The 26683-nt window shown below is 38.0% G+C and overlaps 1 protein-coding gene across 2 annotated transcripts in view; it reads right to left on the bottom strand.

The window, feature by feature from the left end:
• DNAAF4 (dynein axonemal assembly factor 4) overlaps positions 1-26683 on the bottom strand; it is a 76772-nt gene that overhangs the window by 36593 nt on the left and 13496 nt on the right. For both annotated transcript variants that reach the window (XM_065901430.1, XM_065901431.1), the window contains exon 4: positions 1217-1448. In XM_065901430.1, coding sequence (XP_065757502.1) covers positions 1217-1448 — 232 coding nt within the window. The remainder of the gene's footprint in view (positions 1-1216; positions 1449-26683) is intronic.

The raw sequence follows: 26683 nt of genomic DNA on the forward strand, positions 1-26683 counted from the left end.
AATCCAAAAAAAGCTGATTTATACCTTTTTTTCCTCCACCATGTTTAATTTCCCTTGTATCCTTGGATGAATTTTTTTAAAACATCTTCAGGATATCTCTTACATACAAAAGTTTGTTTGGGTTCCACCAGTGTTTTAAAACATCCTATTTGTTTAGAAGTAATTGAAATGAGGAAGGAAGTGCTTTCAAATACTCCAGTTGTATCAATATTTTGTTGAAATGGCATTAAAGAAGGAGATAGTGTAGTAGTTAACTTGCATGTCAATATTAAACCACAAAAATATATAAATCTAATAAAGCTGCTGCTTAATATTTACTCTAAATGACTTTTTAACATGCTAAAACTCACTGTTAAAGTAGTAAAGACATGTAGGCTTTGAAAAGAACATAGGTTTCAGAATCAGATCTGGGTTCAAATCCTATAGGTTTGCTTACTGGGTAGCTGTTTATCCTTTCAAAACACCTATTTCCTTTAAAATAAGAATAACAGCACTTACCCCAAAGTGCTGTTGTGAGAATTGAGTGATACAATCAATAAAATTACCTGGAATATAGTAATCACCCAAGAAATGTTAATTGTCACTATTATGTAAGTGATTTAACTACAAAACGTTCCATTTACTAAACATAAACAAACCCCAAACGAAGTTTAATATTCTAAAATCAGATAAAAACAAACTCTTAGCTTTCAATAAAGAAAATTGTCCTCTCACCTATTTTTGAATACACCAGAATCAAAGGCCAGAAGAGTTCTTGTCTGCTTACAGTGAAGTTTGCTTAACAGTACTCATTTTCCTGAGTTATGTGACGAAAAGTTCTTTTAATGTAATTCCTATTTTCTTATCTCTAAAGAAATAAATGAATGCTCCTGGTACTGCTAATTCACTCCAAGTCTTACTGCACCTGAGTTAAACACATATTTAACAACACCTGCATAAATTTCTAAAGGAAGCACATGAGTAAAAGCAATATTGAATCTTTGCTCATTTTATTATAAAAACTTCACTACTTCCTAGAAGAAGGAATAAGTCTTTCACCTTAGTCTTTGTATTGTAGTAATTCATATACCAAAATAATGACCTAATACTGTGGATAGATTCATTCACATACACACACACACACACACACACACACACACACACACACACACACTCTGACATATATACTTCACTAACAGGACTCACTTTCCCAGAAAATATTAAGTAATCATTGTACCTTTTGTGGCAAGATTTCTAGATACTGAATTCCTAGTAAGACCTTTATGTTTTAATTTTTTTCTCTCTTCTTCAATTTGCTTTTCTTGTTGATATAATTTTTCTTCTCTCTGAACTATTTTATGTTCTTCAGCTTTTCTTTGATGTTCTTTCCAGGTTTCCAATTCTTTAGTTGCTTTTATCCGTTCATTTTCTTTCATATCTTCTATTCTTTTCCTCTCTTCTTCTTCAATCTGAAAAAATTAAAATTACCAAATCCTATAAAACATACAAAAAGCAATATTTTAAAAATAAGAAATTCATTATAATAATTAGTTATTTTTACCTTTAAACACTTTTCATTAAATCTGCAGCAATAGTTAACAGTGAATAAAGAATTAAAATGGGAATGGTAAATGATTTAGCAGAATGCTCAATGATATGGTGTCACCGAACAAAGGTCTTAGTTCCAGATTTACCATTAACTATTGATATGTTCTTGGGCAGTCACTTTCTCTAGCCTCAGTTTACTTGCATGTAAAATGTGGACAGGCATTCAATTAGATGATATCTAAGGGCTTGGTTAATAACAAAAAAAAAAGGAAGAATTTATTACTCTGAAAGTTAAGTCACTTATCCCCAAATCTTTACACACACACAAATACACATATGCAAACATTCGCCTTTCTACCAGTGCCAGTCTTACCTTGTCTTAGGACTGAAGTTGTGCCGACCTTCACCTGAGGAATGAGGGAATATAAGAAGGGAATAGGAAGGAGGAACTAGGGAGCTCGTCTCTGGTGGGTGGAAATGTTTGAACTTTGAATCCTGCTGTCAACTATGTTTGCAATAGCAGTTATTTGACATTTCCACACGAAAAGCTAAATATCAGATGAATCTGAAAGCAATACATTGCTCAGTCGTGTGCCAATTTTTCTCCCTTTCACAAACTTCCCTCATATGGGCAAGAAAAAAAAGTCCCTGTGAAACAGAGTAACTGGTTAGTACATATGGTCGACTCCATGTACCTAACCTTCCTATGGCAACAAAAGTTTCTCACCTCTATCCTCTAGAGAAGCAGTGTCTAAGAGAACTTTTTTGAATGGTAGTAATGTTCTGTACTATCCAATACATTAGCCACTAGTCACACGTGGCTAATGAAGCACTTAATATGGGGCTAGCGTGACTGAGGAACTGAATTGGTAATTTTATTTATGTTTCATTAATGTAAATTTAAATTAATTTATTTTTAAATAGGACATCTGACACAGCTCTAGAATGACATGCTGGGAAAAAGTTTCCTAGAGGCTGAATTATTTTAGGATATAGAATTAACATTATAGGTATGAAAACCGTGCACTGAAGAGGTACTCCGTAATATTTGCATGAGTTAATACCCTCTTCTGGAGACTGTTTATTTTCCTATTATACCATAAAACATTTATTTTAAAATAAATTTCACAGATTACCAACAGGAGTTTCTTATAATCCCAGAATTGCACCTAAGGCCTAAACTAAGCACAAAAGATGCTAATTACTATATGTCCTAAATTCAGAGAGCCGCATTGAGCTGCCAACAGGTTGGGCCAGAAAGAATCTGCACGCGGCAATGAACCAGCATTTAAATGCCTGATAATAGGCCATGATGAACAGTCAGTGTTAGCTAGAGGCAGCCACAACCTAAAAGAAGAAGATGACAACTTCCCCCAGTTTAGTAATATGTTTGCCTTTTTTCCCTCCTTCCTCTGTTCCCCAACAAATGGATGGAGGAAAAAGTATGTGAAGAGTCAGAACACCTTCACCCCTCATGATCCGTTATGCGGAATGAATTTTGAAAAGGTTTTAAAAATGCGTAAGACTGAGTCTTACTTACCAAAAACAAGACTGTTCTTATAACCAAAAGTAACAAGAAAGTTCTTCTATTATGCCAAGATGTAGTTAAGGGAGATACGTGTGTGGGCACGCACGCACGCAGGTGTGCATATAAAGATATATGTATATGCAATTTATAATAGGCTATATTAGAAACACAAAAATAGTCCTCAGGGATTAATGAGGAAGAAGAAGGATTAAAAAAGGCTTCAAAGAGCAGGTGACAGAAGGAACTAGAATGAACAGAAAAACATGAAGAAGGTAATACCTTATGATTATGATAAAGGCAGACTACGTACAGCAAAGAGAAACAGACAGACAAATGTTAAACAATCCTTGAAGGTCTTATTTTTTAAAAAACATAATAAGGGGAATATACCATTTAAAGGAGGAATGTGTAGTAACTCAGAAAGCTAGAAAAACAATCACCACACTGAAGGAACTGGATTTTAAGTGCTTTGTACTGCTCAAAAAAGGACGCCATATAGTATGGGATATTAGTTTAATACAGACAGCAAATATAAGTAACGGGAGAATAATGAGCAGCTCCTAAACGAAATTCCTGAAGAAAGGGAAATCTATAATTATTTTAATTTGGAATGACTCTCTGGTTTATCAGGCATTGTTCTTTTTCAGCCAATCTCATTTATTACGTGTAAAAAAAATAAAATACTAGAAAACTCAATCAAGGAAAATATTAAAATTATAATACACCTTGATCAATGATGTATTTCTTATCTATGATATTAGGAAATCAAAAGAGAAAAATAATATGATCTCACTACATGTCAAAATATCCTTGATACTAAGAAAAAAATTTTTAGATCAATAAAAGGACGTACACAATATTATGCTTCATGGTGAAGCATTAAAAATATTTCTAGTAAAGTCCCTAAGGCCAATATGCCTACTGCTTTACTATTTTCCTAGTGGGCATAACCTACACAACAGAATTTTTTAAATAAATAAATTTGTAAAATGAAAAAACTTTAAATAAGAAATACAAATATAGATTATGCAAAGATAGAACCATCATTATTTGCAAATAATATGGCAGACTATCTAAAAGAACACAAATAATAAACTGACAAACTATTAGAATGAAAAGGAGAGTTCAGCGAGGCAATCACATACAAGGTCAACTTATACAAACTCTTAAAACTAACTTTCCTACAATCTGGCAATAAACAATTAGAAAATACAATGGAAAAAGTCATTTCATTAGTAACTGCCAGAAAAGCTTTTAAAATGCTACAAGTAAGCTTCACAAAATATGAGCCAGCCCTATATGTAAGCTAAATAATTTTGCTGAGGGATATAAAATGTAAGTCTGAATAAATGGAGATAAATGCCACATTCCTGGAAGAAAATCTCAATATTTTAAAACTCAATATTTTGATATTCTGCAAATTAATTTATAAGTCAGTGTAAATCTAATCAAAATACCAGAAGAACTCTTAGGGAGCTTGATAAGTAACTGTGAAATTCATCCACAGAAGAAAATGTGCAGGTTTTATGGAGCTGTGAAGAGGTTGGCAATTCTCATCCATAAAGATCAAGTATAAATCTAGACAAATTTATCAAAAACAACCAATTCAGGGCAGTGGGAATTAACCAAAGGCAGCCTGCAAATTGATAAGTGTTTATTCTAGAAGAACTGCTAAAGTTATAGGTAAGAACAGTGGGAGGCTCTGACCTGCTTAAGGTTACTCCCAACCACCCACCTCCAGCCAGGATGACAAGACTGACATTTTTACCAACATGAAATTAGGAAAAAGAACACAGCAGCTTTGTTAGCAAAAACGGTGGACTCATTTCAGGGTGGGGCAGTGAAAATCTGTGGCTTTGGTGGAGAAAAGTGGTAAACTTGGTGGGAATGAAGAGGGAAAATTTACAGTTGAGGTCTGAGGTTGAGGTCCTAGTCAGGGTAAGTGCCTGAGTAGTCAGAAAATTAAGAGAAAGACCATGTAAATTAGAGAGCCATAGAAGGTCTGTAATAAGCTCACCATACACCCCTGGTTAAACAGCAAGCTATGCATTTCTGGGGGAGACCTAAGGAAGCCTGGCATAAAACAAAGCCAAGGGATACTTGAGAATTTGCTCTAACTGTGAATGTACTTCCAAACCCACACACAGACCAATCAGCAACGGGGTGGAAGCCTTTCAGGCTGAAGGTATTTACTACCTCTGCCCAAATCATTAGCTAACAATTGAGTTACACAGACACAGGGAAGACCCTTAAGGAAGCCAGTCCAAAAAACAAGAATTAAAAAACTCAGCAGAGACATCAGCAGTTGTATACCACAAAGGAGTCTACACTGATCCCACAGTTAAAGTCCAGGCAAGTTACTAAAAAATAAACAATTAATTAAAACAGAACTCAGAATTACTATAATCTACTAACTAAAATGTCTAGTTTTCAACCAAAAATATATCAAGAAATAATTACTAAAGACTTCTCAAATTTGATGAAAACATTACATACCTCAGAGAATTTCAAACCAAAGTAAAATAAATACAAAGAGATACACCTAGATACAACTTAGTCAAACTGCTAAGTAAATACAAAAGCCAAACAAAAACAGGGAAATCTTGAAAGCAGCAAGAAAAAAGGGACTCATCATGGACAGGGGAACAATAATACAATTAAAGGCTGATTCATCATTAGAAACAACACAGGACAGAAGGCAGTGAAATGACACGTTCAAAGCACTGACAGAAAGAAACTAAAACTACCAGTTCTACAGGAATAAAGACGCAGACCTACTGGAGAACGGACTTGAGGATATGGGGAGGGGGGAGGGTGAGTTTTGACAGGGCGAGAGAGAGTCATGGACATATACACACTAACAAACATAGTAAGGTAGATAGCTAGGGGGAAGCAGCCGCAAGGCACAGGGATATTAGCTCGGGGCTTTGGGACAGCCTGGAGGGGTGGGATGGGGAGAGTGGGAGGGAGGGAGACGCAAGAGGGAAGACATATGGGAACATATGTATATGTATAGCTGATTCACTTTGTTATAAAGCAGAAACTAACACACCATTGTAAAGCAATTATACCCCAATAAAGATGTTTAAAAAAAAAACAAAAAACTACCAGTTCTAGATCCAGCAAAAACATTCTTCATAAATGAAGATGAAATAAGCACATTCCAAGATAAATGAAAACTGAGACAAACTATTGCCCACAGACCTGTCCAACAAGATATACCAAAGAAAATCTTCAGGCAGAAAGGAAATGGCACTAAACACTAACTCTGATCTGTAAGTGGGAATGAAGAATATGGGAAATGGTAAATATATAGGTAAGTATAAAAGACAACACAGGGACTTCCCTGGGGGTCCAGTGGTTAAGACTTCGCCTTCCAATGCAAGGAGTGTGGGTTCGATCCCTGGTTCGATCCCTGGTCGGAGAGCTAAGATCTCACATGCCTTGGAGCCAAAAAACCAAAACATAAAACAGAAGCAATATTGTAACAAATTCAATAAAGACTTAAAAAAAATGGTCCATATCAAAAAATCTTTAAAAAAAAGTACAAATGAATAAACAAAATGTGGTATATACATAATAATAGAACATTATTCAGCCTTTAAAAGGAAGAAAATTCTGACCCATACTAAAAAGTGGATGAACCTTGAAGACATTATGCTAAGTGAAATAAGCCAGGCACAAATGGACAAATATGGTATGATTCCACTTACATGAGATACCTAGAGGAGTCAAATTCATAGAAACAGTAAAATGCTGGTTGCTAGGGGCTTAGGGAAATGTGGAATGGGACGTTATTATTTAACGGATACAGAGTTTCAGTCTGAGAAGATGAAAAAGTTCTGGAAATGGATGGTGATGATGGTTGCACAGTCATATGAATGTACTTAATACCACTGAGCTATACACTTCTAAATGGTTAAAATGGTAAATTTTATGTTATGCTTTATCCAATTAAAAATAAATTTAAAAAGACAATAAATGTTTTATTGCTTTTCTTTATTTAAAAACTTGAGGTTTTGATAAAAGCAATACTTTAAAAAAATAATAAATTTATTTATTTATTTTTAGCCGTGTTGGGTCTTTGTTGCTGCACGCGGGCTTTCTCCAGTTGCAGCAAGTGGGGGCAGTGCGTGGGCTTCTCATTGTGGTGGCTTCTCTTGTTGTGGAGCATGGGCTCTAGGCACATGGGCTTTGGTAGTTGCAGCACGCAGGCTCAGTAGTTGTGGCTCATGGGCTCTGGAGTGCAGGCTCAGTAGTTGTGGTGCACGGGCTTAGTTGCTCCGTGGCATGTGGGATCTTCCAAGATCAGGGATCAAACCCGTGTCCCCTGAACTGGCAGGCGATTCTTAACCACTGCACTACCAGGGAAGTCCCAACACATATTGTTTAGTTTATAATATCCATGTACATATGCCTATTCATGAATGGCAATAGCTCAAAAATAAGGAAAGAAAAATGGAATTGTAAAAAGCAAAGTTGTTATATTTTACTGGAATTGAGTCAGTGTTAACCTAAAGTAGATTATAGACTGTGATAAGTTAAAGGTGCATGTGGCAACAATTAAAAACTTTCACAACCTAAAAAGTATATACATATTATAAAAATTACATTTATTTATATTAAATTATATATATACACACACACATACATACACATACACATGTAAGTAGCTAAAAGGTCAACAAGGGAGCTCCAGTTTCAGCTCTGACATGTTAAGAAGTTGTCATTCCTATCCTTATAAAAAAAAAAGATAGACACACTGAAAACCAAGTTTTCTTGGACCCATCAGAGAAGTGAGTCACAGGGCAAACTGCTACCCTGAAACACAGAGATAAGTGTATCCAGAAAGACAAAAAGATCTGCTTGCCTACTGCAGAAGCAACTAGAGCTGCAAACTGGTAGGAACACTTAAACGGTAATTTTGACAAAATGTTGGAGTCTGAGTGTGGCCCACCCAGCATGACAGTGAGAAACTCTTGGGAGCCACAGTCTTGGAGGGTGACCCCGTATTTTTGTGAGCTTTACCATCAGAACCCCACTAGGTCACCATGAATAAGAACTCTGGCAGGAAGGGGGTAAAAATAATCATTGTGAAATACAGAAATACCCAGAGTATTCTCCATAACAAAGATCTACTCTCCAGGAGAAAGGGCCTTGTCAGAGCTAAAGGAATTCCCTTCCCGCTGGGGAACTATCAGGGTTTCAGGAAAATACACGGGGAACACTGCAGCTGGAGAAGGGAATAAGAGCCAAGGGAGAAAAGCTGTATCACTGGAGGAACACTTGTGAAGATCACAGGCCCAAAATACAGGCCCATGAAAAGACTGAGATTTAATGGCAAGATTATAGATTGTTTCCACTCCCTTACAATTTATTACCACACCAACAGGGTTCCAGGATAATGACAGTGGATTACAGAAGAAAGAGCTTATGACAAAGGCTCTCTCTGAGGATGAGTAGACAGAGAAGCCAAAAATCCCAACTTCAAAAGAGAAGGGGAAAAAAAAACACAAAAAAACACTAGAGGAATCTGAAGCCTCTGGTACCTGTTATGTACAGCTAACATTGCTAACATTAAACACAACCCCAAACCCAGTCAGAGTAAATAAATCTACTCACTAAAGGCATATTAACCTTAGTTTCTATTAGCTGATACAATATGCCTAGTGTTCAACAAAAAATTGCAAGGCATGCCAAAGGCAAGATAAAACACATTGTAAAGAGACAAAGCAATCATCAGAACCAGACTCAGACACAACACAGATGTAAAAATTATTAGGCATGGAATTTTAAATAACTGTTTAATATGTGAAGGGCTCTAATGGGAAAAGAAGACAACATGCAAAATGCCCCCTAAGAATATCTTAAAGTTTTATCTCTGTGGGGACTTCCTTGGCAGTCCAGTGGTTAAGACTCCAGGCTTCTAATGCAGGGGGTGCAGGTTCGATCCCTGGGCGGGGAACTAGGATCCCACATGCTGTGCAGAGCGGCCAAAAAAAAAAGTTTTATCTCTGTAAACAAAGAATGTTGCCTGTCATTCTGGTAAACAATGTTGTCCACCATCAAGTCATCAGCCATTGTAGAAGCCCCAATGGTGCACCGTGAGGGGAAATTAGGATGGAGAAAAATGGGATACTGGCCCTAGACAGTTAAGCATTTCAAAGGAAAAATTTCAATGAGCCCAGACTCTAGCATCTTCCCATACATAGAAAAGCACTAAAATCATTAACTTGAGATGTCTCTTTCTTGTGCCTAGCAGTAATCTTTTGATGTTCAACTACATGTTTTTTGTTTGTTCATTTTTTCAGCAATACCCCCTATATATCCTGGCTCATTCTTTACCTCTCTGGGACAGTTCCTCAGAGCTATCTGAGAGGCTGTTTCCAGGGCTACAGTCCTCAGTGAGGTCCCTGAATAACACACAGCCTAAAAATTGAGAGTTATGTTTTATCTTTTCCGTCAACATCTTCCACATGGAGTAATATATCATTCTAACAATGAGCTCCCTTAAGCTAAGAAAATTCAAGTATTAATTCAGACCGAAGTTTAACAAATACAGTGTTAAAATTTCTCTTGGAAAGCTGTTAACTTCCGAAATTTAATTATTTAGTTGTTTGTTTATAGTCTCTGGAAATGATAATCCAGTTAATATAGGTATGTGTTCAAAGCTAAAATGTAACAAAATTGATTTTCATTTCAGTTCCCTTCTCTTCTCCCTATGAACTGAATCATTTCTCCCAAAATTTGTAACGTTGAAGCCCTAACGCTCAATGTGACAATATTTGGAGATAAGACTTACATGGAGGTAATTAATGTCAAATGAGGTCATAAGGGTGGGGCTCTGATACAATAGGATTATTGTCCTTTTAAGAAGTGACACCAGAGTGCTTTCTCTCTCTCTCTGTCCACCATGTGAAGACACAGCAAGGACGCAGCCAGCTGCAAGCCAGAGAGGCCTCACCAGAAAATGAATTGGCCTGAACCTAGATACTGGACTTCCCAGCTTCCAGAACTGTGAGAAAATAAATTTCTGTTACTTAAGCCTCACAGTCTGTGTTTTCTGCTTGTTTGTTATGTCAGCCCAAGCAGACTAGGACATTTTCTTTTCCCTTTGGCAGATTTTCAAATAGGTGAAAGGTGGCCCAAAGATATCGTTGAGAGTTATAAGGAGAGCCAATGGCTAATTAATTCACAAAGTAAAAAATCAAACTTATGAATAACTGAAAGGAACTTGTTAAACTCGCCAGCAAATTTGGACATAAGTAAACTGAAAGGCAGAATAACCTAACTAAATTGAAATCTGGACTTTCATATAAAGCATAAGAATTTGTAAGTGTCTTGGAAACTCCAGGTGTAGACAAGGGTAAGAGCAAACTCTTACTATAGTAGTTAGCTCTATCTGTCCTTGAACAAAAGTTATTACTTGACAGAAAATTCTTTGGTCTTACACTATATGATTTCACAATCCTGTCATGATTTGTTGGTATCTTTCAAAGATTCAGCTTTGGCTTATTGATGAAGAAATCTTTCTTAAGTCAGTACCTGGGTTTACTACACAGAGACATAGTACTGACATATTTAAGGTCATATATGTTAAAATGCTTCTATTAAACTAGCCTTCAAATTCAAGGAACAAATCTGACAGAACTGAGGAACAGAAGAAAAACTGTTAGTTTTTTAAACCAGATTTTGACTAATGGAAATGAATTAATATCATACTCTTGTACGCTACTCTTCACCTTATCCTTGCTGTTCAATAGTAATCTTATTCACCTCTGATAACAGACTTTTGCAAACAATTTCCTTTTTGGAGGTGTCCAATTGAACTCAGCTACTTCCATCTCAAAAGACCTTGCTGTTGAGATGACAAGGAACCATCAAGAACTTAAATCTCTCAACTTCTCTCTGAAACAAAAGTATTTCTTCTCCCACACTCTGTTCTTTCCAAGGCTAACAAAAACCTAATCAGTATTATAAATGTGTGACCCTATACTATCCATCTCTTTTCCATAACACTATTTCCATAATACATATACTAGCCACTTGAACAACTCAACTGGTACTCAAGCTTAACTCCATAAAGTGTGGGCCACTTAACTCCATATACAGAGAATTTAAAATATATATATTGCCCTAAAATTATCTACTTATAAACCTTCAGTGACTTCCCAAGAAGCTGATTAGGGTCTAGATTCAGGGACCTAGGGAAAGTAGTGGAAGAAGACTGACTGTCTTGCACTCAAGCTGTAAGAGCTCTGAGAAACTGCCCATAGACTTTCTCTGAGCTCTGTGAGGCCAGGGACATAGGAAATAAAAAAAAAAGATTTTAACCACACCTCTGGAAAAGATGAAAAAGCTTATAGTCAACAAAAAAGTGGATATATATGATTGTTGAAAGTTTATTTCTGCACAGATGCTGTAAATTTGGGATATATTTACACAAAACGTAAATAGGTCAGTAGACTTGACAAAGTGTAAATATAAGAAAGTGTCAAAGATACTGCCTTTTCTCATGATACCATGCTAATGGCTAAAGTTAATTTCTCATATGTTTGGAAATTTGATAGATGTACATAGAATTTTAGTAATTCCTGTTAGAACAAAAAAATTAAAAGTCTAAAAAATAATCATAGGAAGATAAGCACTGTTCCTTTTACAAAAATAAACGTTTTGTTAAAAATAAATGTTTTGTTATTGGGGAAAACATATGTTTATTACTGGGAAAACATAAAAAATTCCAAAAAAAGAAGAAAAAAATACTAATGATCTTAACCCCCATTCATTTTCTATACTTTTTTAATTATAAAAATAAGATTTTATGTAATGATCTTTTTCAAATTGTCAGAAAACACATGGATATACTACCATATTAACTGAAATGGAAAAGCCAATCTTTAAATTCAAATGTAACTACAAGGGACCCAGAATAACCAAAATAATCTTGAAAAAAACAAAGTTGGAAGGATCATACTTCCTAATTTCAAAATACATTACAGGGGCTTCCCTGGTGGCGCAGTGGTTGAGAGTCCACCTGCCAATGCAGGGGACGTGGGTTTGTGCCCCGGTCCAGGAAGATTCCACATGCCGCGGAGTGGCTGGGCCCGTGAGCCATGGCCGCTGAGCCTGCGCGTCCGGAGCCTGTGCTCTGCAACGGGAGAGGCCGCAACAGTGAGAGGCCCGCGTACCGGAAAAAAAAAAACATTACAAAGCTACAGTAATCAAGAAAGTGTGGTACTGACATAAGGACAGACATATAGACCAATGCAATAAAATTGACAGTCCAGAAATAAACTCTACATCTATGAGCTGACTCATTTTTTTTTTTTGGTGGCATGTGGGCCTCTCACTGTTGCAGCCTCTCCCGTTGCGGAGCACAGGCTCCAGACACACAGGCTCAGCGGCCATGGCTCACGGGCCCAGCCGCTCCGCGGCATGTGGGATCATCCCGGACCGGGGCACGAACCTGCACCCCCTGCATCAGCAGACGGACTCTCAACCACTGCGCCACCAGGGAAGCCCGAGCTGACTGATTTTTGATAAGGCTTTTTAATAAATGGTGCTGGAACAAATGAATATCCACATGCCAAAGAATGAGGCAGGACCCATACTGCACATCATATACAAAAGTTAGCTAAAAATGGATCAACAACCTAAATACAAGTAAAACCATAAAACTCTTAGAAGAACACATAGGGTAAATCTTCATGACCTTGGATTTGTCAACAGATTTTTAGATATGACTGACACCAAAAGCACAAGCAACAAAAGAAAAAAATAAACAAATTGGACTCTGTACAAATTTAAAACTTTTGTGTACCAATGGACACTATCAAAGTGAAAATATAATCTACAAAGTAGGAGAAAATATTTGAAAGTCATTTACCTAATAAGGGTCTAGTATCTGGAATATATAAAGAACTCTTCAACTCAACAACAAAAAGACAAATATCCCAATTTAAAAATGGGCAAAGGACTTGAATAGACATTTCTCCAAATAAGATAAACAAATGGCCAAGACACACATGAAAAGATGCTCAACATCACTAGTGTCAGGGAAATGCAAATCAAAACCACATTGAGATACCAATTCACACCCAACAGGATGACTATAATCAACAAAATGGAAAATAACAAGTGTTGACAAGGATTTAAGAAATTGGCATCATCATATATCGCTGGAAGGAATGTAAAAGGTGCACCCATTATGAAAAATTATTTGGTGGTTCCTCAAAAAATTAAACACACAATTACAAATGACCCAGCAATTCTATTCCTAGGTTTATTCACAAAAGAATTGAAAACAGGTACTCAAACAAATACTTGCAAGTGAATGTTAACAGTAGCACTATTCACAATAGCCAAAAGATGAAAAGAACCTAAATTTCCACCAAATGATGAATGGATAAACAAATTGTGGTATACGCATGCAATAGAATATTGTTCAGCCATAAAAACGAATGAAGGTCTCAGATATGTTACAACATGGATAAATCCTACACACATTATACTACGTGAAAGACAGCAGACACCAAAGGCCGTATATTGTATGTGAAATGTCCAGAATAGGCAAATTCATAGAGACAGTAAGTAGATTAGGGATTTTAAGGGACTAAGGGGAGGGAAGAGTGGGGAGTGACTGCTAATGGGTATGGGGTACCTTTTGGAGGTGATGAAAATATTCCAGAATTAGATAGTCATGATGGTTGTATAACCTGTGAATAAACTAAAAGCCAAAGAACTGTACACTTTATTTTTTTTATGTGTATGTGTGTGTGTGTATATATATGTACACAAACACACACAACGGAATATTATTCAGCCTTAAAAAAGAAGGAAATCCTGAATCATACATATGTGGAATCTTAAAAGAAAAAGTCAGAATCACAGAAAGTTGAATGGTGGTGCCAGGGGCTGGGGGAGTGGGGCAAATGGGAACATATTGGTAAAAGGGTACAAACTTTCAGCTATAAGATGAACAAGTGCTGAGGATCTAATGTATAGCATGGTAACTATAGTTGATAAACTGTACTACATAATTGAAAGTTGTTCAGAGGGTAGATCTTAAAGATTCACATTAAAAAAAAAGATAAAAAAAGGGCAGCTATGTTAAGTGACAGATGTGTTAATGAGCTTGACTATGGGATTCCTTCCACTATATAAACGTGTATGAAATCTTCACATTGTACACTTTAAATATACTACAATTTTGTCAATTATACCTCAAAAACTGGAAAAAAAATAGCTTAAAAATAAAGTTACCATGGCAGCAGTTTGAAGAAGACCCTGAGTTCACCTCCTTCAATAAACATACCAAAATTACAACTATTTACAGAGCAATTGATGAGAAAGGACCTAAAGACTAACAGAAAAGATTTTCTACAACTAAAAATATATAGAAGGAACCATGAGACACGCAGAAGGGGTAGAGACCTATGGTCAAGACCCATACCTCCAGCAGGCAACCCACAAACACGAGGATAAACACAGTTGCAAATGTTCTTCCCAAGGAGAGAAGGGTCCAAATCCACATCGGGTTCCCTAGCCCAAGGGTCCTGCACCACAAAGACAAGCCCCCAGAACATGATGCTTTGAAGGCCAGTGGGGATTTTGTGCAGGAGAGCCAGAGAGCTGTAGGAAACAGACTCTACTCTTAAAGGGGGTATGCAAAATTTCACACACTCCAAGACCTAGCAGAGGCAATAATGTGAAAAGAACTTAGGTCAGACCCACTTGCTGATATTGGAAAGCCTTCCAGAGAGCCAGGAAGCAACTTGGACTCCTCCTGAAGATAAAGACATGGGCAGCAGCCACTCTGGGGAGCTTGTTCTACCATGAGAACACTGGTGCTGGTAACATTTTGGAGTCCTCCCTCTAGTTTATTATTGCAGGAGGCTTACCTGTCCACCAGTCTATGAGTACCAGTACCAGGACACCTAAGGTCAAGCAGCCAACTGCACAGGAGAGACCTAGCTTTCCCCACTAGTGGGCGGGCACCAGCCTTGGCTCCATAGCCTCCCAGCCAGCCACCTTAGGATCTGGCCCCACCCACCAGTGGGCTGACACAAGACCCCAGGATCCCCCAGGATTCATCCCCACCTTCCAGCAGGCAGCCCCAATCCTGAGACACCCAGGCGCTGCAGCCAGCTGCTCCAGGACGCCCTGTCCACAGACAGCCTTGCTGGGACCTGGCCCCACTCAGGTTGGCACAAATCCCAGGACAGCCCAAGCCATGCATCCAACCATGCCAAGACCCAGCTCTGCCCATAATCGGCTGATTGCCGCCTCTTGAGGAAGGGCCTAGCAGCCAACAGGCACAGGGGCCAGCGCTCTCCACCAGCATGCCCACAGTAATTGGCCCTGCCACAACAGAAATCACATAGGGGGCACCCCTAGATCATAGCTATGGTGACACAAGGGGAGTATGTTGCTGAGCCCCACAGGATGTCTTTTATTTTATCTTTAATATTTATTAATTAATTAATTAATTTGGCTGCATCGGGTCTTAGTTGCGACACGTGGGAATCTTCATTACCATGTGTCAGATATTTGCTGCAGCGTGCAGGATCTTTACTTGCAGCATGTGGGATTTAGTTACCTGATCAGGGATCAAACCCAGGCCCTGTGCATTGGGAGCACAGAGTCTTAACCACTGGACCACCAGGGAGGTCCCAGGACATCTTTTACACAAGCCCACTTCTTCATGATTGGGAAATATAAATGACCTACTTAATAAGTCCCTTACATACGAACCTTCAAGTTGAGAACTTTCAAAGATGTGAACGTGCGTTCGCATGTCCAATCACGTGAGTTAGTTCATATGCCGGGCGTACATTGTCACGTGCATGCATCTGCTACAGTGGTTGTGTTTTTGTGTACTTTACTGTACAGTATCTTTATTTCAAGCCCAGGATGTCCAAAAGCAAGCATAAAAGCAGCGGTGATGACAAAAAAGCAGTGGCCCAGAGAAAGTATAAAGAGAGACAAGAGGAAGAAGAAGTAACTGAAGAACTGAAGAGATTCACGATGAAAGAAATGGCAAGGGGATTTTCTTTATTTGAGGAGGCACTGTTAGTTTTTGAGGCACAGGACCCAAATGTAGAACAGTACACAAAGGTTGCAGCAGCCGTTCAGAATGCAATCCAGTGCCACCATGTCATCTATGACGAGAAAAAAAAGAGCTACTACCCAGACATCACTGGATCGTTTTTTCAAGAGGGTAGATAGAATTGAATCCAGCAAAGAACCAGAACCTGTGCCATCAATGTCAGGCATGAGTGAAATTGCAGCTTGCCCTCTGTCTCCTATTGCTGACGATCCTTTAGCTCTATCATCTCCCATCTCCTCTCCCTCCTCCAGTCAGTAACTCTTCTTGCCTGTTCACTTGATGCCAGCCCCTGTATGCCAGCTGTTGTACTGTACTACTGTACTTTTCAAGGTACTGTACTGTAAGATTAAAAATGTGTTATTTTTCTTTTTTGTTTTTTATGTATTATGTGTGTGAAAAGTATTATAAACCTATTACATTACAGTACTATATAGCTGATTATGTTAGTTGGGTACCTAGGCTAACTTTGTTGGTCTTACGAAAAAATTGGACTTATGAACACGCTCTTGGAAAGGAACTTGTTTGTGTGTAGGGAACCTACTGTAAACACAAAGAATTAGGCAAAATGCGGCAACAAAGGACATGTTCCAAACAAAGGAACAAGAAAAAACTCCAGAAGTCGAACTATACAAAATGAAGACAAACCATCTACCCAATACAGGATTTAAGGTAATGATCATAAAGATGCTCAATGAACTTAGGAGAAGAATGAATGACCATAGTGAGAAGTTTAACGAAGAGCTAGAAAATATAAAGAAGAACGAAACAGAGCTGATGCGTACAATAACTGAAATAAAAAATACACTGGAAGGAATCAACAGTAGATTATATGATACAGAGGAATGGATCATCGAACTGGAAGACAAAGTAGTAGAAATCACCGAAGCTGAACAGAAAAAAGAATTAAAAATAAAATGAGGACAGTCTTAAACACCTCTAGAACAACAAGCATACAAACAATCGCCTTATAGAGGTCCCAGATGGAGAAGAGAGAAAGAAGGGGGCAGAGTACTTATTTGCAGTGATAATAGCTGAAAATTTCCCTATCCTGGGAAAGGAAACAGACACCCAGGTCTATGGAGCACAGAGTCCTAAATAACATCAATCTGACGAGGTCCACGCCAAGCCACACTGTAATTAAATGGCAAAAATTAAAGACAGAGAGAATCTTAAAAGCATCAAGGGAAAAGCAACTAGTTACATACAAGGGAGCTCCCAAAAGACTGTTAGATGACTTTTCAGTAGAAACTTTGCAGGCCAGAAGGGAGTGGCACGATATATTTAAAGTGATGAAAGGGAAAAACCTTCAACCAAGAATACACGGTAAGGCTATCATTCAGATTTGAAACAGAGATACAAAGTTTTACACACAAGCAAAAGCAAAGAGTTCAGCACCATTAATCTGGCTTTACAAGAAATGTTAAAGGGACTCCTCTAAGCAAAAAAGAAAAGACCAGAACTAGAAATATGAAATTTATGAAAGAAAAAAAACCTCCCTGGTAAAGGCAAATATACAGTAAAGGTAGTAGATCAACCACTTAAAAAGCTGGTAGGAAGGTTAAAAGACAAAAGTAGTAAAATCATCTATATCCACAATAGATAGTTACAGGATACACAGAACAAAAAGATGTAAAAGATAATGTCAAAAGCATTAAATGTGGGGGGAGGAAGAGCTAAAAACAATCACATACATATACAGGTTACTATATATAACCTCATCATAACCACAAACCAAAAATCTATAATAGAAACACAGAAAAGGGAAAGGAATCCAAACATAACACTAAAGAAAGACATCAAATCACAAGGGAAGAGAGCAAATGAATAAGAAAGGAACAAAAAATAACTACAGGGACTTCCCTGGAGGCACAGTGGTTAAGAATCTGCCTGCCAATGCAGGGGACATGTGTTTGACTTCTGGTCCAGGAAGATCCCACATGCTGCAGAGCAATTAAGCCCGTGTGCCACAACTACTGAGCCTGAGCTCTAGAGCCTGCGAGCCACAATTACTGAGCCCACCTGCCACAACTACTGAAGCCCGTGCGCCTAGAGCCCATGCGCCACAACAAGAGAAGCCACCACAATGAGAAGTCCGTGCACCGCAATGAAGAGTAGTCCCCACTCGCTGAAACTAGAGAAAGTCCACACACAGCAATGAACACCTAACGCAGCCAAAAATAAATAAATAAATTTTTAAAAAGAACTACAAAGACAGCCCCAAAATTATTAATAAAATGGCAATAAGTACATACCTATCAATAATAACTTTAGATGTATATGAACTAAATGCACCAATCAAAGGACACAGAGTGGCTGAATATGTACAAAAGCAAGACCCATCTATATGGTGCCAACAAGAGATTCACTTCATATCTAAAAACAGACTGAAAGTGAGGGAATGGAAAAGGGTATTTCATGCAAATAGAAATGGAAAGAAAGCTGGGGTACCAATATTTAGACAAAATAGACTTTAAAACAAAGACTGTAACAAGAGATGAAGAAGAACTTTACATAATGATAAAGGAAACAATCCAACAAGAAGATATAACCATTGTAAATATATATAACCATTGTAAATATATGTTCATTCAACATAGGAGCACTTAAATACATAAAGCAAATATGAACAAACATAAAGGGAAAAACTGACATTAACACAGTAAAAGCATATTTCAACACCCCACTTAAATCAATAGATCATTCAGACAAAAAAAAAATCAATAAGGAAACACTGGCCTTAAATAACACATTAGATCAGATGGACTTAATAGATATATATTTATACACAGAACATTTCATCTAAAAACAGCAGAATAAACATTTCAAGTACACATGGAACATTTTCCAGGAAAGATCATATGCTAGGCTACAAAACAGGTCTGAATAAATTTAAGAAGACTGAAATCATATCAATCATGTTTTCTGACCACAACACTATGAAGCTAGCAGTCAACTATAAAAAATAAACTGCAAGAAACACAAACATATGGAGGCTAACAATATGCTACTGAACAAACAATGGGTCACTGAAGAAATCAAAGCGGAAATCAAAAAATACCTGGAGACAAATGAAAACAGAAACACAATGATCCGAAATATATGGCATGCAGCAAAAGCAGTTCAAACAGGGAAGTTTACAGCGATACAAGCCTATGTCATAAAACAAGAAAAATCTGAAGTAAACAACCTAATCTTACAACTGAAGAACTAGAAAAAGAAGAACAAATAAAATCCAAAGTAGAAAGAAAGAAATAATAAAGATCAGAGCAGAAATAAATGAAAGAGACTAAAAAACAACAGAAAAGATCCATGACACTAAGAGCTGAATCTTTCAAAAGATAAAATTGATAAACATTTAGCCAGACAGATCAAGAAAAGAGAGAGTCCAAATAAATAAACTCACAAATGAAAACGGATAAGTTAAAACTGACACCACAGAAATACAAAGTATCATAAGAGACTACTACAGTTATGTGTCAATAAAATGGGCAACCTAAAGGAAATGGATAAATTCTTAGAAACGTAAGATCTCCCAAGACTGAATCAAGAAGGAATACAAATATGAACAGATCAATTCGGTTCATATTGAAATTAATTATTAATTTAAAAAACTCCCAATAAACAAAAGTACAGGACCAGACAGTATCACAGGTGAATTTTACCAAACATTTAAAGAAAAGTTAACATCTATCCTTCTCAAACTACTCCAAAAAACTGAAGAGGGAGGAATGCATCTGAAGTCATTATATGAGGCCAGCATCACCCTGATACTAAAACCAAAGACACCACAAAAAAAGAAAATTACAGGCCAGTATCACTGATGAACACAAATGGAAAAATCCTCAACAAAATATTAGCTAGCTGAATCCAACAATTCATTAAAGGGATCAAACACCGTGATCAAGTGGAATTCATCCCAGGGATGCAAGGATATCCACAAATCAATCAATGTGACACACCATATTAACAAATTGAATAATAAAAATTATAAGATCATCTCAACAGATGCACAGACAGCTTTCAACAAAATTCAACATCTGTTTATGATAAAAATTGTCCACAGGGGAGGATCTTCAAGATGGCAGAGGAATAAGACATGGAGATCACCTTCCTCCCCACAAATACATCTACATGTAGAACAACTCCTACAGAACACCTACTGAACGCTGGCAAAAGACCTCAGACTTCCCCAAACGCAAGAAACTCCCCACGTACCTGGGTAGGGCAAAAGAAAAAAGAATAAACAGAGACTAAAGAATAGGGATGGGACCTGCACCAGTGGGAGGGAGCTGTGAAGAAGGAAAGGTTTCCACACACTAGAAGCCCCTTCACAGGCAGAGACTGTGAGTGGCAGAGGGGGGAAGCTTCAGAGCCACGGAGGAGAGCACAGCAACAGGGGTGCGGAGGGCAAAGTGGAGAGATTCCCGCACAGAGGATCAGGCCAAACAGCACTCACCAGCCTGAGAACGTTGTCTGCTCACCTGCCAGGGTGGGGGTGGGGGGTGGGAGCTGAGGCTTGGGCTTCAGAGGTCAGACCCCAGGGAGATGACTGGGGTTGGCTGAGTGAAAACAGCCTGAAGAGGGCTAGTGCGCCACAGCTAGCCAGGAGGGAGTCTGGGAAAAAGTCTGGAACTGCCTAAGAGTCAAAAGACCGTTATTTCCGGGTGCATGAGGAGAGGAGATTCAGAACACCGCCTAAATGAGCTTCAGAGATGGGCGCAAGCTGTGGCTATCAGCGTGGACCCCAGAGACGGGCATGAAACACTAAGGCTGCTCTGCAGCCACCAAGAAGCCTGTGTGCAAGCACAGGTCACTATCCACACTTCCACTCCCAGGAGGCTGTACAGCCCACCACTGTCAGGGTCCCGTGACCCAGGGACAACTTCCCCGGGAGAACACACGGCGCGCCTCAGGCTGCTGCAATGTCACGCCGGCCTCTGCCACTGCAGGCTCGCCCCGCACTCCATACCCCTCCCTCCCCCTGGCCTGAGTGAGCCAGAGCCCCCTAATCAGGTGCTCCTTTAACCCCCTCCTGTCTAGGCAAAGAACAGATGCCAGAGGGTGACCTACATGCAGAGGCAGGGCAAAATCTAAAGTTGAACACCAGGAGCTGTGTGAACAAAAAAGAGAAAGGAAAATTTCTCCGTTCAGCCTCAGGAGCAGTGGACTAAATCTCCACAATCAACTTGATGTACCCTGCATCAGTGGAATACCTGAATAGACAACAAATCATTCCAAAATTAAGGCTGTGGACTTTGGGAGCAACTGTAGACTTGGGGTTTGCTGTATGCAACTGACTAGTTTCTGACTGTTATGTTTATCTTAGTATAGTTTTTTAGGGCTTGTTATCATTGCTGGATTTGTTTACTGGTTTGCTTGCTCACTTTTTTTACTACTTTTTAAATTTTTGTATTTTAATAATTTTTTTATTTTTTATTTTAATAACCTTATTTTTTGTTTCTTTCTTTTATTTTCTCCCTTTTCTTCTCAGCTCTGTGGCTGACAGGGACTTGGTGTTCCAGCCGGGTGTCAGGCCTGAGTCTCTGAGGTGGGAGAGCCACGTTCAGGACACTGGACCACCAGAGACTTCCCGACCCCGAGTAATATCAATCGGCAAGAGCTTTCTCAAAGATCTCCGTCTCAACGCCAAGCAAGCAAGCTCCAGTGCTGGACACCCCATGCCAAACAACTAGCAAGACAGGAACACAACCCCACCCATTAGCAGAGAGGGTGCCTAAGATCATAGTAAGTTTACAGACACTCCAAAACACCAACAGACGCAGTCCTGCCCACCAGACACGGTCCTGCCCACCAGAAAGACACGATCCAGCTACATCCACCAGAACACAGGCAACAGTCCCCTCCACCAGGAAGCCTACACAACCCACTGAACCAACCTTAGCCACTGGGGGCAGACACCAAAAACAATAGGAACTACAAACATGCAGCCTGCAAAAAGGAGACCCCAAACACAGTACATTAAGCAAAATGAGAAGACAGAGAAATATACAGCAGATGAAGGAGGAAAACAAAAACCCACCAGTCCAAACAAATGAAGAGGAAACAGGCAGTCTACCTGAAAAAGAATTCAGAGTAATGAAAGTAAAGATGATCAAAAATCTTGGAAATAGAATGGAGAAAATACAAGAAACGTTTAACAAGGAGCCAGAAGAACTAAAGAGCAAACAAACAATGATGAACAACAAAATAAATGAAATTAAAAATTCTCTAGAAGGGATCAATAGCAGAATAACTGAGGTAGAAGAACGAATAAGTGACGTGGAAGATAAAATAGTGGAAATAACTGCTGCAGAGCATAATAAAGAATGAAAAGAATTGAGGACATTCTCAGAGACCTCTGGGACAATATTAAACACACCAATATTCGAATTATACGGGTCCCAGAAGAAGAATAGAAAAAGAAAGTCTCTGAGAAAATATCTGAAGAGATTATAGTGGAAAACTTCTCTAATATGGGAAAGGAAATAATCAAGTCCAGGAAGCACGGAGAGTCCATTACAGGATAAATCCAAAGAGAAACAAACCAAGACATATTAATCAAACTATCAAAAATTAAATACAAAGAAAAAATACTAAAAAGCAGCAAGGGAAAAGCAACAAGTAACATACAAGGGAATCCCCATAAGGTTAACAGCTGATCTTTCAGCAGAAACTCTGCAAGCCGGAAGGGAGTGACAGAACATATTTAAAGTGATGAAAGGGAAAAACCTGAAACCAAGATTACTCTACCCAGCAAGGATCTCATTCAGAATCAACGGAGAAATTAAAACCTTTACTGACAAGCAAAAGCTAAGAGAATTCAGCACCACCAAACCAGCTTTAAAAAAAATGCTAAAGGAACTCCTCTAGGCAGGAAACACACGAGAAGGAAAATACCTACAATAACAAACCCAAAACAATTAAGAAACTGGTAACAGGAACATATATATCAATAATTACCTTAAATGTAAATGGATTAAATGCTCCAACCAAAAGACACAGACTGGCTGAATGGATACAAAAACAAGACCCGTACATATGCTATCTATAAGAGACCCACTTCAGACCTAGGGACACATACAGACTGAAAGTGAGGGAATGGAAAAAGATATTCCATGCAAATGGAAATCAAAAGAAAGCTGGAGTAGCAATTCTCATATCAGACAAAACAGACTTTAAAATAAAGCCTATCACAAGAAACAAAGAAGGACACTACATAATGATCAAGTGATCAATCCAAGAAGAAGATATAATAATTGGAAATATTTATGCACCCAACACAGGAGCACCTCAAAACGTAAGGCAAATGATAACAGCCATAAAAGGGGAAATCGATAGTAACACAATCATAGTATGGGACTTTAAAACCCCACTTTCAGCAATGGACAGATGATCCAAAATGAAAATAAATAAGGAAACACAAGCTTAAAATAACACATTAAACAAGATGGACTTAACTGATAGGTATAAGACATTCCATCCAAAAACAACAGAATATACTTTCTTCTCAAGTGCTCATGGAACATTCTCCAGGATAGAACGTATCTTGGGTCACAAATCAAGCCTTGGTGAATCTAAGAAAATTGAAATCGTATGAAGTATCTTTTCTGACCACAACGCTATGAAACTAGATACTAATTACAGTAAAAAAAAACTGTAAAAAATACAAACACATGGAGGCTAAAAATACACTACTAAATAACCAAGAGATCACTGAAGAAATCGAAGAGGAAATCAAAAAATACGTAGAAAAAAATGACAGTGAAAACACGATGACCCAAAACCTATGGGATGCAGCAAAAGTAGTTAGTTCCAAGAGGAAAGTTTATACCAGTACAATCCTATGTCAAGAAACAAGAAAAATCTCACATAAACAAGCTAACCTTACACCTAAAGCAATTAGAGAAAGAAGAACAAAAAACAAAACGAAAGTTAGCAGAAGTTAAGAAATCATAAAGATCAGATCAGAAATAAATGAAAAAGAAATGAAGCAAACAACAGTAAAGATCAATAAAACTAAAAGCTGGTTCTTTGAGAAGATAAACAAAACTGATAAACCATTAGCCAGACTCATCAAGAAAAAAAGGGAGAAGACTCAAATCAATAGAATTAGAAATGAAAAAGGAGAACTAACAACTGACACTCCAGAAAGACAAAGGATCATAAAAGATTACTACAAGCAACTATATGCCAATAAAATGGACAACCTGGAAGAAATGGACAACAAATTCTTAGAAAAGCACAACCTTCTGAGACTGAACCAGGAAGAAATAGAAAATAAAAACAGACCAATCACAAGCACTGAAATTGAAACTGTGATTAAAACTCTTCCAACAAACAAAAGCCCAGGACCAGATGGCTTCACAGGTGAATTCTATCAAACATTTAGAGAAGAGCTAACACCTATCCTCAAACTCTTCCAAAATATAGCAGAGGGAGGAACACTCCCAAGCTCATTCTACAAGGCCACCATCACCCTGATACCAAAACCAAAGATGTCACAAAAAAACAAAAACTAAAGGCCAACATCACTGATGAGCATAGATGCAAAAATCCTCAACAAAATACTAGCAAAGAGAACCAACAGCACATGAAAAGGATCATAAACCATGATCAAGTGGTGTTTATCCCGGGAATGCAAGGATTCTTCAATATACGCAAATCAATCAATATGATACACCATATTAACAAATTGGATAAAAACCATATGATCACCTCAATAGATGCAGAAAAAGCTTTCAACAAAATTCAACACCCAGTTATGATAAAAACCCTCCAGAAAGTAGGCATAGAGGGAACTTACCTCAACATAATAAAGGTCATGTATGACAAACCCAGAGCCAACATCATTCTCAATGGTGAAAAACTGAAACCATTTCCCCTAAGATCAGGAACAAGACAAGGTTGCCCATTCTCACCACTATTATTCAACATAGTTTTGGACATTTTAGCCACAGCAATCAGAGAAGAAAAAGAAATACAAATCAGAAAAGAAGAAGTAAAACTGTCACTCTTTGCAGAGGACATGATACTATATATAAAGAATCCTAAAGATGCTACCAGAAAACTACTAGAGCTCATCAATGAATTTGTTAAAGTAGCAGGATACAAAATTAACGCACAGAAATCTCTTGTATTCCTATACACTAATGATGAAAAATCTGAAAGAGAAATTAAGGAAACACACCCATTTACAACTGCAACAAAAAGGATAAAATACCTAGGAATAAACCTACCTAAGGAGACAAAAGACCTGTATGCAGAATATTATAAGACACTAATGAAAGAAATTAAAGATGATACAAATAGATGGAGAGATATACCATGCCCTTGGATTGGAAGAATCAACATTGTCAAAATGACTATACTACCCAAAGCAATCTACGTATTCAATACAATCCCTATCAAAGTAGCAATGGCATTTTTCACAGAACTAGAACAAAAAATTTCACAATTTGTATGGAAACACAAAAGACTCCGAATAGCCAAAGCAATCTTGAGAAAGAAAAACAGAGCTGGAGGAATCAGGCTCCCTGACTTCAGACTATACTACAAAGCTACAGTCATCAAGACAGTATGGTACTGGCACAAAAAAAGATATATAGATCAATGGAAGAGGATAGAAAACCCAGAGATAAACCCATGAACATATGGTCACCCTATCTTTGATAAAGAGGTAAGAATATACAATGCAGAAAAGACAGCCTCTTCAATAAGTGGTGCTGAGAAAACTGGACAGCTACATGTAAAAGAGTGAAATTAGAACACTCCCTAATACCATACACAAAAGTAAACTCAAAATGGATTAAAGACCTAAATGTAAGGCCAGACACTATAAAACTCTTACAGGAAAACATAGGAAGAACACTCTAAGACATAAATCACAGCAAGATCTTTTTTGACCCACTTCCTAGAGAAATGGAACTAAAAACAAAAATAAACAAATGGGACTTAATGAAACTTCAAAGCTTTTGCACAGCAAAGGAAACCATAAACAAGACCAAAAGACAACCCTCAGAATGGGAGAAAATATTTGCAAATGAAGCAACTGACAAAGGATTAATCCCCCAAATTTACAAGCAGCTCATGCAGCTCAATAACAAAAAAACAAACAACCCAATCCAAAAACGGGCAAAAGACCTAAATAGACATTTCTCCAAAGAAGATATACAGATTGCCAACAAACTCATGAAAGGATGCTCAACATCACTAATCATTAGAGGAATGCAAATCAGAACAACAATGAGGTAGCTCCTCACACTAGTCAGAATGGCCATCATCAAAAAATCTACAAACAATAAATGCTGGAGAGAGTGTGGAGAAAAGGGAACTCTCTTGCACTGTTGGTGGGAATGTAAATTGATACAGCCACTATGGAGAACAGTTTGAAGGTTTCTTAAAAAACTACAAATAGAACTACCGTATGACCCAGCAATCCCACTACTGGGCATATTCCCAGAGAAAACCATAATTCAATAAGAGTCACGGGGGCTCCCCTGGTGGCACAGTGGTTGAGAGTC

Source organism: Phocoena phocoena, chromosome 2 (assembly GCF_963924675.1).
Source record: "Phocoena phocoena chromosome 2, mPhoPho1.1, whole genome shotgun sequence".
Lineage (NCBI taxonomy): Eukaryota > Metazoa > Chordata > Mammalia > Artiodactyla > Phocoenidae > Phocoena > Phocoena phocoena.